Source organism: Sminthopsis crassicaudata, chromosome 3 (genome assembly GCF_048593235.1).
Source record: "Sminthopsis crassicaudata isolate SCR6 chromosome 3, ASM4859323v1, whole genome shotgun sequence".
In the NCBI taxonomy this organism is placed as follows: domain Eukaryota; kingdom Metazoa; phylum Chordata; class Mammalia; order Dasyuromorphia; family Dasyuridae; genus Sminthopsis; species Sminthopsis crassicaudata.
In genome coordinates this window covers 594,001,147-594,018,612 of record NC_133619.1, presented here as the reverse complement: position 1 = coordinate 594,018,612, position 17,466 = coordinate 594,001,147, and the positions used below count along the sequence as shown (strand labels likewise).

Sequence of the window (17,466 nt, the reverse complement as noted above, 5' to 3'; positions counted from 1 at the left end):
AGGAATTGGAAGAGCCTGGTGGTGGGAATTAGGAAGATTTAAGATGGAAATGGGATATTGTAGACTACAGGTGGAGATTGGTGGTGGAAAGACTAGAAGAATTTGGAAATATGAATTAGGGAGACTGAAGGTGGGAATGGGAGCAACTAGAGGTGTAACTGGAGGTGGGGAATGTGAGGAACTAATTAGAAGTGAAAACTGGAGAGACTAAAAGTGAGATTTGAGGTAGGGACTGGGGGAAGTGGGAAAGAGAATTGGGGGCTTGAAATTGGGAACGAGGGAGATTAGAGGTGAGAACTGAGCATTCTCAAGGTCGGCAATGGAGATTAGAGGCAGGAATTTGGGGATTTAGAAGGGGGAATTAAGGATATTGGGGAGGTGGACCTGGAAGAAACTAAATTAGGACTCCATTTCACTTGATTATCCCACACACACCTTTGCCCAGACAGACAAGAGTGAAAAATGTGGAAAGAGACAGAGGGGCACAGTGGAGATCAGTCTGGTGGAGACCCAGGCAAGAAAGACAGAGAGGCAGATGTACACTCCAAAGCCAGAATTAGGAGAAGGTCAGCAGGAATGTGCTCAGGCCTCAAGAAAACTAGGGGAGAACTAATCCCAGCCTGGTCCCACTTTGACCATCAGGAAGAATGACTAGAGATAGACCTGTGAACCAGACTTCCAACCGCTTTTGGGAGGAGGGGACTGGGGGAAGTTCTTTGAGAAATGGGAGAAAGGAGCATGAGTGTTTGGAGTTTTCCCCCTAGTAAAAAAAGAAAATGTATAGTGATTCCTCCTCAAGGCCTCTGGTATACTACCCATCATACACATGTTTGTGTTCACCTGTATGTATGGTGCTTATGAGTATGTACATACACATATACACACATACAGGTATATATATACAACTATCTTGGTACACCTGGGTATTCAGATATCTGTTGATAGTATAGGTGAGTGTCTGTGTCTAAATTATGGGAGTATACTTGTGTGATATATCGTTTGTGCTTTAGGATCTTCATTCTGTCTTTTATCAGCTATCTTCATAAGAGAATGGAGATCAAAGATTGTGCATGGCCCCAGAGGGCATGTAAAAAGACAGATGTAAAAGACAGAAAGGAAAATTTAGGGGAAACTTCTTAACAGACAGAGCTTTCCCAAAGTAGCCCTCACTGCTTCAGTCACCAGTGAGTCCCCCCTCATCATGGGAGGAACTCAAGCAAAGTGATCAGTACGGGTACCAGATAGCCACCAAGGTCCCTTCCAGCTCAGAGATTCTGTGATTCTGACCCCGTGAAGAATTCTACAACCACATTCAGGCTATTCCCTCAACCTGGATGGGTGGAGACAAACCTTGCCAGGAGGAACTGGGGGACCAGGAGGAGAGCTGTTAGCCTCCCAGTCCCCCATCCTGGAGAAAAGTCTGGAGAATGGAGCACAGACACAAGCCACAGGGGAAGGTCATACAAGGAGGGTGTTGAGAACGTGCGTTCTAGATTCTCCTAATCTCATTCTAGAATCTTTTGAAAGACTGTAAGCTCTGGGAAGGCAGGAACCATTTCATTTTGTCCCTGCACCTCCAGTGCCTAGCAATGCCTGGCACATAATAAATGCTTGTTGACCAATTGACACATAAGTCTGGCTTATTCTTTAGATTTTCCTTCTTTGCTTCATAAAGCATTACATTAAGCAAATAAAAAGAATAAGATTAAACTCTAATATGTATTTTAGTGGTTCAATCAAAGGTGGGCATTAGAAGGAGTCCATCTTGGTAAATTGGGAGTTGCATTTTCTCTGAGCACCCCTGAATAGAGGGGGTTCAGAACTTTCCAAAGAAGATATTTGTCCTGAGTTGGGCAGAATCTATTTTCAGGAAACCAAGTGCATGAGAAAGGGTGAGCACTTTCAAATTCTCCTGGCTCCAGAGATAAGCAGTATCCCCAGAATGCTTTGTTGTCAGGAAGAGGGAGCAAAAATACTGGGACTGCCCTTGATGGGCTTTCTACACTTCCCAAAGGAGCGAGAGGTCGTCAGTCATCTTGTCTGGGACACCTGGAGTAGGACCCACTGCATAAATCCTATTTTCCAGGCATTGGCTATTCCATGGCTTGTTGGAATGAAAAAGTGAGTGTCCAAAAACCAGCTGCTCTGGCCACCATCTGACTGTTTTTGTAGGCTTGATCTACATAAGCACATGCCAGCTCCCATCACAAGCTTATTCCTCCTCCGCCCAGAGTGTGGCTTACAGTTTAGGAGGCTAGAAGACGTGCCAAAGAGATAGAGCTAAAAGGGACTTTTGAGGTCATCTAGTATGATCTTTCCATTTTACAAATGAGGAAACTGAGGGTCAGGGGAGGGGATTTGCCCAAGTTCACACAGATAGTAAGTGGTAGAGTATAGCATCAGACACCCAATCCTAGCTCTTCCTAGCCCAGCCCCAAAGATGCCCCTCCACACACTTCCAGGGTGTCCTACACCAAGTGTACTGTGAGAACTGGTCTGAGGTCACACCAAAGTCAAGGTCAGAGAATTAGAAGCAAAGAGCAGAACTTTGAGAAGTGGACCGAGAGGAGGACGGCTAAGGAGGCCCCTCTAGGATGCTCCTGGGTTTGTGGGAGGGCAGGGACAGGCACTGGTTTCAGGGGCAGGGGTCTGGGAAAGAAAGAGGTTCCCCCATCTTCTAAATCCCATGCCTGAAGCCATATTTTGAGGGCCAGATGGGGTGTGAGAGGCAAAGACTGAAACCAGGGGCGCCTTCGAGAAGGCAGCCGGGATGAGCTGGGACATCCCTGGAGCCAGGAGTGGGTGGGGGTCCCTGGACCTGTGGTTCTTTTAGGAGGGACTCCCGAGGACAGGAAGGGGAGAGAGGCAGAGGGAAGGAAACAAATGGGGGCATCTAACATCCCAACTAGCATGCTCAGCCAGGTTCCCCAAGGTACTTCAGAGCATCCCTTGAGGCAGGGGTGGGGGAAAGTTTGGAAGCTAGTGCATGCCTCAAACTTTGCTCAGTTCTGTTCATTTTACAAGATTTCTCACATGCTGCCAAGCAGACCCCTTCCTCCTGCCCAAGCATCTGTGCAATCCTTCTGTCTGTTAACCAGAAGGCAGAGGGGACTCACCTCTTCTCTTGAGCTGGAGGACACAGGGGGTGCTGGAGTTTAGCTTCTCCCAGAGCTGGGAGGTGAGGTTCTAAGATGAGATTAAGAGAATCTAGGACCCAAGTTCTCAAAAATCTCAAAACTTAGAAATCCATAATGGGTCATGCTGATATTAGGAGAGCCCAGATCTCAAAGTCCCAAAGTCTAGAACTCTTTAGGTAATGTTGAAGGAGACAGGAAGAATCCAGAACCCATTACAACAGAGTCCAAGAGCCAGAACTTTGTGAATCAGGCTGAAATGAAAACAATTTAGAAACAGGGACCTCAAAATTCCAGAACCTAGAGTCCCATAATTCATGCTGAAACCAGTACCTAGAACCCAGGATCTTCAATCCCAGAACCTTGACATGCTTCATTCCTGGGTTACCATTTCTGATTGCTCCCAAGGTGCCTGCCTTGCCCACCCTCCTTAGAGAAGTACAGGGTATGGAACAAAGGCCTAATGCAGGGGGACTCCACCCTCGAAGCATTCAGTGTATGTGTCTGTGACTTTCCAGAAAACATTCAGGTTATGGATTTAAAATAGAGGGAAAAGAGAAATTCCCTAAGGGAAAATGAGTAGCCCACCTAATTAACTTGGGGCTAAACTCTAAATTGTTCCTGTGTGACCTTATTATTGGAAAGCCTCAATATCCCAGGTTGGAGCAATTTCAAAAGTTATTTCCAGCTTTGACTCCCTATCTCGTTTCCTCTTAGATTTCAGCTCCAAAAAGATCATGGGAGAGATGGACCTCCTTCAGCTAGAGAATGCTCTTGTTCCCTGGGGTTTGTTTCACTGGGGTTACTGTAAAGGGCACCAGTCTCAACAAACGGTGGGGGAGAGGTTGGGAGAGCAGCAGTAGCAGAAAGGAGTATTTGCTCGAGAGCTCATTCTCCTGGTGCACTGAAAGTTGTTTCAGCCTTTCTGGCGCATGATAACATTGGGAGATCGGGCAGTAGCCTCCCTAGACTGGTCCATAATGAAGACTTGGCCCATTAGGATCAAGGAAAGTAAAGCAAGGGAGAAGTTCTCTTTCCTTCAGGTGATCTAGAGTGAAGTCTTTAAAGAAGACATCCCACTCTGAGCTGCGCAAAGCACTCTCTCCCAGTCACTGATTCAGCCCCATCTACAATGGGACAGTGGGCAAGGGTGGGAACAAACCCAGGAATCCAAGGCTCCTAGACTGAGAACAGCTGAGCCAGAAGGACACTTAGAGATCTGCCCCTTCAAACCTCATTTGCAGACAGTGAGTCCCAGAACTGGCAGGGGGGGACCTGCTCAAAGTCACCCAGTAGGTCTGGAGCAAGACTGACCTTGAACCCAGACCTCTGGGCTCCCCATTCAGGGCTTTTCCCCACTGAATATCATCAAAGTGTAAGACTTGGAAGTGGTAGTGCCCTTGAAGACCATCTTCCAGAAGAGGAGATGCGCTCAGAGATACAAAGTAACTTGTTCGGAGTTACACAGTTACTCAGTTGTAGTTCCCATCTTGGATCTGGGTCTAATGCTGTGCTTCTCACTAGGTCATTATACCTGGGAGAGACCTTACAGGGCTGGCAGAAGGCTTGGGGTGGGGTCCCTGAGCACTCCTGTTCCTAAAGCTATGGGATATCCAGGTGGGCATCCCAACGCAGGGTAGAAGCGTGCCCCTGCCCCTGCTCCAAGAGCAGCAATACAGGCTATTCCCCCTGGGGCCATCAGTCATGCCAGGCCAGGGGAGGGGGGCAGGCAGCATGCACCCCATGCCCTGTTCAGAGGCTCCCCGGCCCATGCTCCATCTAGGCAGGAGGCCGGGGACAGGAGGCAGGCCAGGCGCCGGTACCTCGGTCTCCAGCTGGCGTGGATCCGAAAGAAACTCCGTTTATTACTAAACATTTGGCTGGAAAGTTGAGAATGAGACACGAGTAGAGGTTAGTGGGGCGGGAAAGCAAGGGTTATGTATGGGCATGGCCCCAGCCTGGGGCTGGTGCTCCCTGAAAGAGGAGCCTTAGCATCTGGGCATAAGTGTCTGCCACTCTGGCCGGAGAAGGAATGGACCCGGAGGCTGCCGGGTGCAGGGGAAGATCCACATCTGCAGCCTCACCAGGCAGCATGAGCCCGGCTCTTAGCAGATCAGCCTGCGGGGAGCAGGAAGATGTTCCAGGCTCTCCTGTCCTGGGCCAAACCCCGTGATCCATCCTGAAGAAGCCAGAGACTCTCCTTTGCAAGGGCCCTGGTTTCCACTCCCCCAGGGGCATGTGGAAGGCTGGCACCCTGCAAGCAGGACTTTTGGTCCTGTGTCCCCAACATCTCACCTGGATCCTGGCACATAAATGCATGCTGATGTATTGACTAATTAAATGTTAGCTTCTGTTCCTATGGCAGGGAAATAGTTGGATGAGTCTTTTTCCCTGAACTCTCACACCAGTGACCATCAAATAATAATCGTTACCGTTTGTATAGCACCTACTACGTGCCCATGAGTGCTAGGCTGCCCTGGATTGTTCTCGCCTAGCCCCATTACTGCACCGTGCCTCCTTCTCAACTCCGGAAGGGTGGACAGACACACACAGAGACAGACATACAGATGGGCATAGGATCTCATGGGAACGACATCCAAAGGCCACCTCGGAGGTCTTTGAGCTTGAGGTGGGCACTGGGGCTTAATTACCCTTTCTGCCAGTAGGGGTTGTTTCTAAGTGACTTTGGAATCCAGGTTGGGAAGCCAAGATCCCTTGGGATGGCCAAGAGGACGCCGGGTGCCTCCATGCCTTTCTCCATGACACTCCATCTGGGCAGTGCTACCTACATGGTCCCCAGCTCCCCAGGCAGAGGCCCGGCTCTGATGTGGCCACTTTTAAGCTGTGGGAAAGACACAGTTGTGGAGACAGGAATTGAGGGAGAATTGTGGTCTCCTCTGCTGGGAGGTCCTAGGAATAATTTCTTGAATCTCCCACTGACCCTAGCAACACTTCCTGTTTCCCATTCTGCTTCGCTTGAACAGTTCCCATCCCTGCACCCCCTTCAAAGATTTTTGGCTATATCCAACTCAGCCTGAGAAAGACCTTTGACCCTGAAGGCAGATAAGTGAGAAGCTCCCCGATAGGTCCCCAAGGGGGCCCAGGTTTTAGAGCCCTTCTTTTTTTGGGGAGGGGTTGAGGCTGAGGTCTAATTCTCAGGCTAATGGGGCTAGGGAGAGAGGAGGGAGGTGGGATTCTGCTGGGTATGTGTCAGCCCCAGCGTGCCCACATGGCAGCTAGGGGATAGATGGACAGAAACTAGACCAGAGTTGACATGGCTTCTTTCCCACTGCAGCTACTGTTCCCAACCTCCATGCCCCATGGCCCAGTTCTCTCTGAGCAGAAGTTGGTGTGTGGCCAAGAGGTGGGAGATACCCTACAATCCTCCCCCAGATGCCCTAAATTTGCTGATCCTGGCCCTTCCATCTCCTCATCTTGGGGCTGTTGTGGGACCCAAACACCGGGCTCCACCCATATTCTGTCCCAATAACCACATCCTAGATCTTCCTGAATCCCCTGCCTCTTGATTCCTTCACATCCCTAATCTTAGGCCCCTTCCCCACTCCCCATCCACGGTGCCCTGTACTCTCATTTTAGTGTCACCCATATGCCCATCCCGGTTCCCCTAAAATCCCCCTCACCCCCATGAAAGGGAGCTTCTTAGGTAAGAAGAGGGAAGAGTTAACTACTCCTGGTGATTCCCGAGGGAATAGCTGAGTTCCCGGTGCCCTACATAGGAGCAGAAAATCAAGCCTGGAATAATCCATTTTATCCACTCAATAGGGGTGATACCCACCATTCCCTCCTTTACCCCACTGGTGCCTACCCAGGCAAGGAGCAGCAGAGGTACCCCTTCCCTAGCTTGCCCTGTCTCCAGCCCCCAGAGTACCCCACCCTGCACAGTTCTGCCATTCCTTCTGGGAGCCAAAGGCCCAGGGAGGTTAAGCAGTTTTTTCAAGGACACACAGCTGATGGGAAAAGACTACAGGGAGTACTACCCTCTGTCCCCTATCAGGTTTAAAAACAAGAAACTGGGCCTCTGGGAGGCAGATCCTGATGGACATTTGCAAGGAGGTTTTGGGGAGTGAGAATGAGTGTTAAGAGGAAACAATCAAATGGAGACAAAATGGGGATGGAGGAAAGAGTGAAAGTAATGGAAGAGATTATGTTTGATTTCATAGAGGCTGTGACTGGTAGGGATAGAAGAAAGGTCCCCTTCCCCCCAAGCCTTCCTCCCATCTGCCTGGAAATCTACCATTAATTCTCTATTTTTCTTTAGCTCAAGTTTAGCTTCTTTGAAAATGCACACACAAAAAGAGTCCAAGGAAAGATGACCATTCTTCTGGCTCAGAGCCCCAAAGGTATACTGAGGGATGGGGAAGGAAGGAGGGATCACTCCTCCCACCCCACCAGAGACCTCTGGCTCACAAGGAAAACTGGGGAGACCGTAACCCTGGAGCCAAAGGCAGGAGGGAGAAAGGGAGAGGTGCAAGCTCCGAATCGAGCTTTCCGTGGGGTTACACACAAAAGCAGAAGAGTCACAGTTCTGAGTTGCAGAGCCCGCTCTCAAGGAGGCAAAGGCCGATCCCATATCCATACAAACTCATACTCACCCTCAAGGAAACAGCTTAGGGTGTCAAGGTCACAGGTGCTCTATGGGGAGAGGCTGAGGGATGGCAAGAGTGGGGAAGAGGGGCACTGTCCCAAGCCTCCACATATCTCCCATCAAAGACTAGGGAATCTAAGCTTTGGAAACATGGCAGAGAGCTACAGTTCCAGAAGAACTTAGCAAATCATGAGTTCAATTCTCTCATTTAACAGAAAGCTGTGGCTCAGAGGGGTCAGTGGATCAGTGACAGAACAAGGGCTGGATAAAACTAAGCCTCCTGACCCCCAGCCATGGCTCTACCTACTGCACTGTCTGCCCTTCATTTTAAAGAAGAAACTGAAATTTAGAGAAGAGAAAGGACATTAGGGTCCTGCATCTAGAGCTGGGAGGGACCTCAGAAGTCATTTAGTCCAACCTCTTTATTTTACAGAAGAAGCAACTGAGGAAGTTAAAATGCTTGTCCAGGGTCACACAATTTAAAAAACATCACTGAGGGGCAGCTAGATAGTGCAGTGGAGAGAGCACCAGCTCTGAAGTCAGGAGGACCTGCGTTCAAATCTGATCTCAGACACTAAACACTCCCTAGCTGTGTGATCCTGGGCAAGTCACTTAACCCCAATTGCCTCAGCAAAACCCGCCCCCCCCCAAAAAAAATCCTCACCATTACAGGTAGGATTTGCACCAGGTCCTCTGGCTCTAGCATCAGTGCTCTTTCTCTTGTACCATTTTTCTTTTCGTTTTTGAGGTAATTGGGGTAAAGTGGCTTGCACAGGGTCATCCAGCTAGCTTGTGTCTGAGACCAGGTTTGAACTCAGTTTCTCCTGACTCCACTTACCAACTAGCTGCCCCCTCCTGTCTCGCTTTTCAAAACTCAAACCTAATTCTCCAGCTCAATAGTGCGGGGTTCATTTTTCCCTCCACAGCACCCCATGTAGGGCTGCAGGCCATGTCCCCCTTCCCCCTCCCCCCACATGCCCCAGAGGGTCAAGGCTCGCCGGCGTCACAAGCAACGCCATCCCCCCATCTGCCAACTGAAGATTACCTGAGCCGTAAGCACTTGTGGCCAGTGGCCTCCTCCTCTCTCCAACTTCCCAGGAGGAATGGGAGAGGGAAATTCCGGGGAGAGGGAGGGAGGGAAGGGGTGGAGAGAAAGAGAGACACAGATGACAATGGCATGAGTGGTAAGGTGGGTGGTGGAAAAGTCACGGGAGATGAGGAGACAATGGAGGGGTTTTCTCCAGGAGGTGCCCAAGTGGACGCAGGAGCCCTTCTTGGTCAGTAAATACCCCCACCCAGTACAAGGTCTTGGCGGCCAAAGGGGTCTTGGGGACCCCTAAGTCATACATCTGCCTGTATAGAGGGGAAACAGGCCCAGAGCAGGGGAGAGCCACCATTGCCAGGAAGTAGGGCTGGACCCCGCCCCTGGGCTCCCCATCACTGGAGGAAACTCCACGTTCCATACAGGACAAAGTGAGGTGTACAGATGACTTGCCTAAGACCCAGCTATTGTGTAGCTGACCAGGATTCAGAGCCAGAAACCTTTCCTCATCCTGACTCCAACCACCCCGGCTCTCCTATAGGTACCCAGTGCTTTGCAAACTTCCTAACACTGTGTAAATGGCAATAATTATCATTATTTCAGCAAGACCTGCTGCTGGAGTTGGGCCAGAGGAGGAGCCTCCAGATATTCAAACACAGGCTCAAGCTGGGGCCCTGAGTCCCCTCACTGCAACTCTAGCACTTGTGCTGGGGCATCCTGGGCAGAACCCCGGCCCCCTCCCCCTCCCACCCGGATCCTGAGGCCCCCCCCCCCTGCTCCTCCTGCACCAAGACTGGATCCTGTTTCCAGGATGTTCTCCTTCATCACCAGGCACACTCCCAGAGGTGCCAGGGACCTGAGTCCTGTGCCACCCCCTCTAATGCCCATTCACCTTACCTGGCAGGGAGGCTGGCACATGCCTGCTGGAGAAGAGGCACTATGGGAGCATGGCCAGAGAGGACCTATGCCCAGCAAGGAGAGAGCAAGCCAGAGTGAGAGAGGACAAGGAGGAGAGGAGGAAGAGGAGGGAGCCGGCCCTGTCACGGGGCCCCTACCTTTCGCCAGGGCAATAGGAGGCGCTGCCCGGCCGATGGCAGGTGGCGAAGGTCTGATATCGGGTGGGTGCTCCAGTGGGTGCGGGCGGCCTCCGCACCTCCACGGGCCACAGGCCCCCGTTACGGGCCCGCCGCACATGCTCAAATAATATTACCAGTTCTCTGTGGGGCAGGTGGGATGCAGATACAAAATGGGAGCAGTTACTGGAGTGGGGAGGAGGTGGAGGCAGGTTCTGGCCTTCTCTCTCTCCAGGGGCCAGGGCCAAGAGGGCCCTTTCTCCCTCCTCCCCAGGAGTGGCCCTGGGTACCAGCAGGGTCTCAGGGAGGCCCATTTGCCCACTCTCCTGACAAGCTCCAGGACCCTGTGCCCCACAGGAAACTGGACTAAGGGAGTCCTCAGACTCTGCCCACCCCTTAAAGTCCTCTCTGTCCAGGGAAGCCCTCGCTCTTATACTTGTACCCCCAGCACCCAGCATACTTTCTGTATCAGGCTCCTGTAGCTGGGTAACAGATTAAATAAGTGAATTAAGATTATATCTGAGGGCAATCCCTGAAGGAATTGAGGGGTGATCACTGCAGGGGTTAAGAAGTGTTCCCTCCAGGAATTAAGGGAGGATTCCTTCAGAATTAGGGAGCTTCCCCTAGAAACTAAAGGATTATCATTATCCAGAAGCTTGTTAGCTCCTCAGATGCGGAGGAGTTACCTGTTCAGGTAGGAGCTAAAGGGTTATTCTGTCCCTGCTGAGCCACTGCCCTGCCCATCCCCCCCAGCCCACCTCCAGTCAAGCTAAGGGATCAGCTATCCAGAGGAACTCAGGACTCAGGTAAAATGACTTGATCGAGGTCACACAGTGACAAGGTCACACAGACTAAGTGTCATAGCTTTTTCTTGCTACCCCACCCTGTAGTGACCAGTGACCCTAGACAAACCCATATGCTGATTTCCCCTTAAGGCACCAGCTTCTCAAACGAGAAGATTCCCTCATTGGCCCCAAACAACCCGGCCCCTTCTGGGGCAGGCTGGGATAAAAGGGGTCTCCTCCAGCCTCTCAGGAGGGGGGAGGAAGGAACACTGCAGCAGACAAGGAGACAGCCCCCTCCAATCTTTCTTCTCTCCTCTTATCTTTTCTCTTGCTTCCTTTCAGAGCAGCCCCACCAGGGAGGCTTCAGGGAAGCGGGAAGGGAGGGGGGAAACCAGGTGTGGAGGAGGCGGGGCTCAGCAGCTGGTCTTCCACCAAGGAGCTGAGGAGCTAAGTAGGCGGAAAAGCGGTGAGCAGGATGAGGGGGGGAAGGGGGGATCGCTGAGCTCAGCATCCTCCCCCTAATAGCTCTGCACCCGTGGGACTGAGTGATGCCCCGGGGGCACAGGCTCCATCCCGGGGGCCCCAGGGACCCAGCAGTTCCCCCAACCCCAGGGCACTTCCTGCCACCTTGACTGTGCTATTAATAGCCACCCCCTCTCCTCCGGAGTGGACACAAGTTAACCCCTCAGCAGCTGGAAGCACCCCTTCCCCCAATGCTGCCCACCAAATGTAGACGTGGGCCAGCCGCAGGGAACAGAGCAATCTCTGAACCCGTCTCAGCTGGGGCACGGAATTGGGTGAGCTGGCAGTGTACCCCATTCTTTGCCCCCGACATCTATTTACATGCAAGTTTCCTGTTCTCCGGTCTCCTGGAACCAGCTTAAGCTAGCGCATGCCCCCAGTTACTCCCCTCTTGATGGGATAAAGAGACCCTCCAGCACTGGTCCGCTGCCCCTTTCATTTGCCACAGAAGGTGACAGCTGCTTGGCTTAAGGCACAGATACAGAATTGCTGGCCCCCAGAGTGGACATAAAGCGTTTCTGCCTCTGCCCACATGGGCAACACTCAGATCCACCTAGCCCAGCGCTAGTGGTCTCTCCTTCCCCTAAGGTGTGTCCCTGACAATATAGATTCCCAGAAGACCCTGCTGAATAATGCTCATATTATTCATTTTAACAATAATAATAAATTTCCCTTCTCAGATTTATAAAGGTATAAGGTTTATAAAACCTGAACTATCCTTGTAACAAAACTGCGAAGTGAGAGTATAAAAACTGTTAGTTTCATCTTATGGATGAGGAAACTGAGGCTCATATCTCATGATCAACCACTTGATAGCCTGACCCATCAGCCAATGTGTGTTTTTCTCCGCTCCCTAGAAGATCTAGCTACTGACTGCTCCTATCCCCCCCCCCCCATTCTCAGATCTCTGGTCCCTGCCCCAGTCACCTCCTCCATCCCAGACTAAGCCCCAAGCATCTTTTAGGCAGCTGGTGCTCAGAATGGTAGATTCTATCTCCCACCAACCCGACCTCCTCCTCCCCACAGCGTGGGCCCCAGAGGCGCCTACCTGAAGGAGGGTAGGATACTGTCATAATAGTACCAGGTGGCTGTCAGGTAGGCTCGGCTTGTGTCAGTAGAGTAGAGGCGCCATGCAGCCTAATGGGAACAAGGCATTCATCACCCCTACCCACCCCTCAATTCAGGGGATAGAGGTTCAAGCACTGGACCTGAGTCCCAGCTCCAGTACCTAGACAAAGAAACTTTGGGGAAATAATTTCCTTTTTCTGGACCTCTGCTTCCTCCTCTGTAAAATCATAGGGCTTGAATAAAGGAAGCACAACAGTGTAGTGGAAAAATGCTCCATCTGGACCTTCGTTCAGATCCTGACTCTATCACTAACTTCCTGGGCAACCCTGAAGAATTCCCTTACTCTTTCTGGGCCTGAAGATTCTGGATCTGAAAAATAGGGGGGCAGGAGGATGGACTGTATGCCCTCCAAAGCCTCTTTCAACTCCAAATCTACTATCTTCTCATCTAAATGTTTGCTCTAAATCCAATCCAAGCCTAGCCAAACCATCACACTCTTCTTGCAGTGGTCATGAATTGCCACCAGAGGGTGCTAGACCAAAGGTCCCAGATTGAAAAGAGATCCAGAACTGGCTGGGAAAAGACGGGAGCAGTTAGCATCCTTCCTGGGGAGCGGATTACAGATGGCATGAGGCTGGGAGGCGGGAGGAACTGGGGAAGGGGAGGTTGGGGAGGACAGGAGAGAAGGAGTGAGAGATGTAGGAGGCGCGTAGTCCAGGGCCTTTGTTTCCCGGAGAAGCCAGTGTAGCCTCCACGTGTAGCGGGTTCCAGACCACACAAGGGGTGGGTAGCAAAGCCAGGTTTGGGGCCAGATTCCCAGGGGAGCAAACTTGGACGTAACGTGCTTTGTAAAATACACACGCACACATATACGTCTGCACCATTATTATTTCCACTACCCCATGCTGGAGGCTACATTAAAGGAAGAATCTATGTGAAATGGGGTAGGAAACCAAAGTGGAGGAACAAGAAAGGAGGGGCCACTTGGGGGTGGCCCTGGGTGCTGGTGGGGGCTGGGAGGCACACGCAGCCCAGAAGGCTCCCTTCCCAGCTGCCTGGGCTCTCCCTTGTCCTTGAGAGCTCACCCACCTCGCCCAAGCCTGCCTCCCAGGATGGGTATATTTCTATGGCGAGCAGAGGCCTTTGGAAGCCACTCATTAATTATGGGGGAACCACAATGCCAGCTGTCTCAGCCAGAGCTTATCCCAGCAGCCTAAATCAATGTCCCCACAGGGATGGGGACAGGGATGAGGAGGCCATTGTGTGTGAAAGGACGGGGGAGACTCTGAGGAAGGGAGATAAGAGGTGCTAAGTGGAGGGGGGTGGTCAGCCAAAGGCCTTGCCAAGGATGTCCAGGCCATTTGCTCTGGGGTGAAGGATGGTGGTAACAGGGAATCAGGTGGAGGAGGCGGTCACCCCAGTGGCTCCTTCTGGGCACAGAGCCCAAGCTGGCAGAGGAGGGGGGTTCAGAGAGGAGAGGGGGACCGCCCCAGAGCTGAGCTTAGGGCAGCCCAGCATCCAACTCCATGGAATTCAGAGCCAAAAAGGGACCTCAGAGGTCATATAATCCAGCCTCCTCATTATACAGATGGGGAAATTGAGGTCCTGAGAGGAGAAAGAACTTTGCAAGGACACCCGAGTTAGCAAGTGGAAGAGTTGATTCAAACCCAAGATCTCTAACTCCAAATCTAGGTATCTTTTTACTCCATCACATAGCTCCCCTCCTACTGATCCCCATAAACATGTATACAGCATCCCTCCCCGGCGGCTGTCTCCACCAACGCCTCGCCTAGAGACAGGGGATTGGCTGACATGGTGTTCCAGTTTCCCTCTCTTCCCCCCAGGCCTGGTCTTCATGAGGCCCTTGGACTGAAACACAGCTCCAGTTCTTTTTCTCCTCTCTCTTTTTTATTCCTTATTACAAGGGATGGCTTGATTGGGAGGGGCGGGAAGAGAGAGATATTTGGAAACAAAGATGATATAAAAACAAAAGATAGCAATAAAAAATGTTTAATACGGTTCCTCTCTACTTATCCTCAGTTTGTGCCCCTGGGCCTGGAGCTTCTCAAACAGGTCACCTGGAATTGGCACCAGATGGGCACTGATAGGGTGGTACCAGAAAGCTAGCCCTGCTCCCTATCCACTACCTCCATCACTAAGTCCTCAGTCCTTTGATTGCAGCATTCAGTGCTGGTGAGCACCGCCTTCCTGCACAAACGTTCTCCTTCCTGGGTTTTTGTGCTGTCTCCTGGTTCTCCTCCTATCTATCTGACCTCCCCTTCTCAGCTTCCTCTGCATTCTCCACTTCCTCCATGTGAACTACACCAGACATTCTCCATATTCCTCCTCTCAGCAATCTCATCAACTCCCAGGAATATTCCTAGCATTTCCATACAGATCAGTCCCAAATCTGTACTTCCAACATGCGTCCCCCATCATCACCTCCCAGATGTCTCCTCCTAGAGGTCCCACAGGCATCTCAAGGTCGCCATGTCTACAGCAGAACTCATTAGCTTCCTGCTAAAGTCACCCTCTCTCTCAGCTCTCCGGTATCTGTCCAGGGCACCATCATTTTTCCTGTTAAGTTCACAGGCTAGGAGCCACCTCTGAGTATTCGCTCTACCTCACTACTGCCCCACTCCATCTGTTCAGCTTCTTCACCATTTCCTGCACTCATCTCCTTTCTGCCCCCATGAGCACCACCTTAGAGGGGGACCTCATTGTCTTTGTTGCAATAGCAACCTATTTTATCTCCCTGATGCCAGCCTCTCTCCACTCCAACTGATTAAAATTAATATTCCTCAAACTCATGTTTGACCAGTTTTTTCCCTTTACTCAAGAAGCTTTGATGGCTCCCTTTTGCCTCTAAAATAAAATATAAAACTTCCTTGTTTGGCATTTAAAGCACTTCACAATCTGTCTCCCATCCATCTTTATAGGCTAATTAAACTTATACGCTCCGTTTCCATCAAATTGTTCTAATTACTGTTCTCTGAACATGACATTCTACTTCATAGGATTATAGATTTAGAGTTGAAAGGGGCCTTTGAGGCCATCAAGTCTAATCCCTTCATTTTTTTGATGAAGATACAGAGGTCCAGAGAGGTAAAGTAATTTGGATAAGGACGCACAGCTAGTAGGTGTCCAAGACTGAGTTTGAACACAGGCTTTCCTGACTCCAAGTCTAGAACTCAATCAACTGAATCCACTCACATGCTACCTCTATGACCGCATGGGCTGTACCCCAAGCCTGACCCACTCTTGGAATGCTCTCCCTCTTCCCCTTCTCTTACCACAAACCCTGGATCCCTTCAATTGCCACCTTCTAGAGGAGAGTATTCCTAAGTCCCCTGGGTGTCATTGCTTCTCTTCCTAGATTAGGCTATATTTATTCAATATATTTTGGATTTATCTCTCTGTGTGTATGCTATATCCTCTCAAGAAACACAAATTCTTTGAAAGCAAGGACTTTTTTTCTTCTTTTTCTCCCTCCTTTGTTCCTTTCCTCCTTTCTTTCTTTTTCCTTCCTTCCTCCCTCCCTTCTTTCCTTTCTTCCCTTCCTTTTCCTTTCTTCCTTTCCTCCTTTCTTTCTTCCTTTCTCGCCTTCTTCTTCCTTCCTTTTTCCTTCCTTCCCTTCTTTATTTCCTCCATTCCCTTCTTCCCTCCTCCCTTTTTCTCTCCTTCCATTCTTTCTTTCTCTCATCCGTCTTCCCCTTCCTTCCTATTTCTTTCTCTTTATTTTTTCATTCTTTCCTTCCTTTGTCCTTCCTATTTCTTTTTTCTTTCTCTCTTCCTCCTTTCTTTTCCTTCCTTTCCTTCCTCATTCTCTCTTTCTTTCCCTCTTTCTTTCCTTATTTTTTAATATCCTCAACACCTAACAGTGTCTGCTATTTATCAGGTATTTAATCAGTGCTTTAATCAATGAACTTACCTGGATGAGGTTGGCTGCTGGCATCCTGCGCTTCTCAAAGTGCTTCTGGCGATGCTGTTCCTGAACCTTTAGAGCAAAGCCAGAGCCCAGGATGCCCTATTAGGAGTGAGGGCAACATGTCAGGGTCAAGGTGGGCCAGGTGAGGTCAGGCCAGGTCACTCTGATTTCTAATAGCCTTGAAAGTTCTTCAGAAACCAAGTCTCCATCTATTTTCATTCCAAAGGAGGGGACCTTCTTGGGTAGTCCCAGGAATTAGAGGACGGACATTTGTGTCTAGTCTCCATGCACTGACACCTAGTACCACCCAGTACAGGACATCTTGAGACTGGCCCTGTTCTCCTGGCTGTTTCCCTCTTCCTTCCCACCCTACTTGGAGCTGGCGAAGCTCAGAGACACTCACAGCAGGCAGGGCGAAGAAGGAGATACCCAGTAAGGCAAAGCCGGCTGCCAGGACCCGGCCTAACCATGTATGAGGGGTCTTGTCCCCATAGCCGATGGTAGTCAGTGTGATCTGTGGGGAGAGAGAGGGCAGGAGGGCTTAGGGGTCAGGATCACTGGGGATTAGTTTGGGCATCTATCTCTTCAGGATCTCTTGAGGGAATGGGACATATGGTCACTTGGAGGCATAGGGGATCTATTTAGTTAAGGTCATAGAGGCCCCGGGGCACAGGGAGCTAGAAGGACCAGGGCTGGGGTGGGAATAGGACATACCGTGCCCCACCATAGTGAATCGGCATAGGAGGAGAAGTCAGAGTTGGCATCCTTCTCCGCCAGATAGACAAGGAAGGAGGCGAAGATGAGGACCAGGAAACCAATGTACCAGGCAGTGATCAGCTCCTGGGATAGAGGGATTGGGAGGGTTAGTTTACAGAGAAGACTGCTCCAGAAGGTGGGGAGAGGTCCTGGCCAGGGAGGTCCCCAACCCTTTTCTCCACTGCAGCCACTCCCCCTGGGGCCAGGTGGTACTCCCACTTCAAAGAGCTCTGAGCTATCCCCTCTTGTTCTCTTCTTGGAACTCAGTGAAAGAGCCAAGGTTCTCCTTCCCCATTGTGGAGAAAGAAATACTAAGTCCTCAAAGCCAAATCTGCTGAGTCTTGGGTGAGTTTTAGATTCATAGAATTGGAAGGAACTTCAAAAACCAACTAGTCCCACTGTCATCATTTTATAGATATGGAACCTGAAGTCTGCAGAGGTGAATGTATGTGTGAGCAATTCCACAGCAAGGTCAATGAAGAGGGTGCCCGATGGGGTTGGAGGAAATGGAGTCAAATTCAGATTGTGCTACTTAAATCTATGGTCTGGGAA

General features: G+C 50.6%; 1 protein-coding gene across 2 annotated transcripts in view; it reads right to left on the bottom strand.

Moving 5' to 3' along the window:
• KCNQ4 (potassium voltage-gated channel subfamily Q member 4) overlaps positions 1 to 17,466 on the bottom strand; it is a 73,750-nt gene that overhangs the window by 6,669 nt on the left and 49,615 nt on the right. Inside the window, exons 5-9 of one of the 2 annotated variants that reach the window (XM_074305258.1) lie at positions 16,873 to 16,998; positions 16,562 to 16,672; positions 16,162 to 16,257; positions 12,211 to 12,299; positions 9,838 to 9,999 (exon numbers count right to left, since the gene is read on the bottom strand). In XM_074305258.1, the coding sequence (XP_074161359.1) occupies positions 9,838 to 9,999; positions 12,211 to 12,299; positions 16,162 to 16,257; positions 16,562 to 16,672; positions 16,873 to 16,998 (584 nt within the window). The remainder of the gene's footprint in view (positions 1 to 9,837; positions 10,000 to 12,210; positions 12,300 to 16,161; positions 16,258 to 16,561; positions 16,673 to 16,872; positions 16,999 to 17,466) is intronic. The other variant, XM_074305259.1, reaches the window with a different exon arrangement.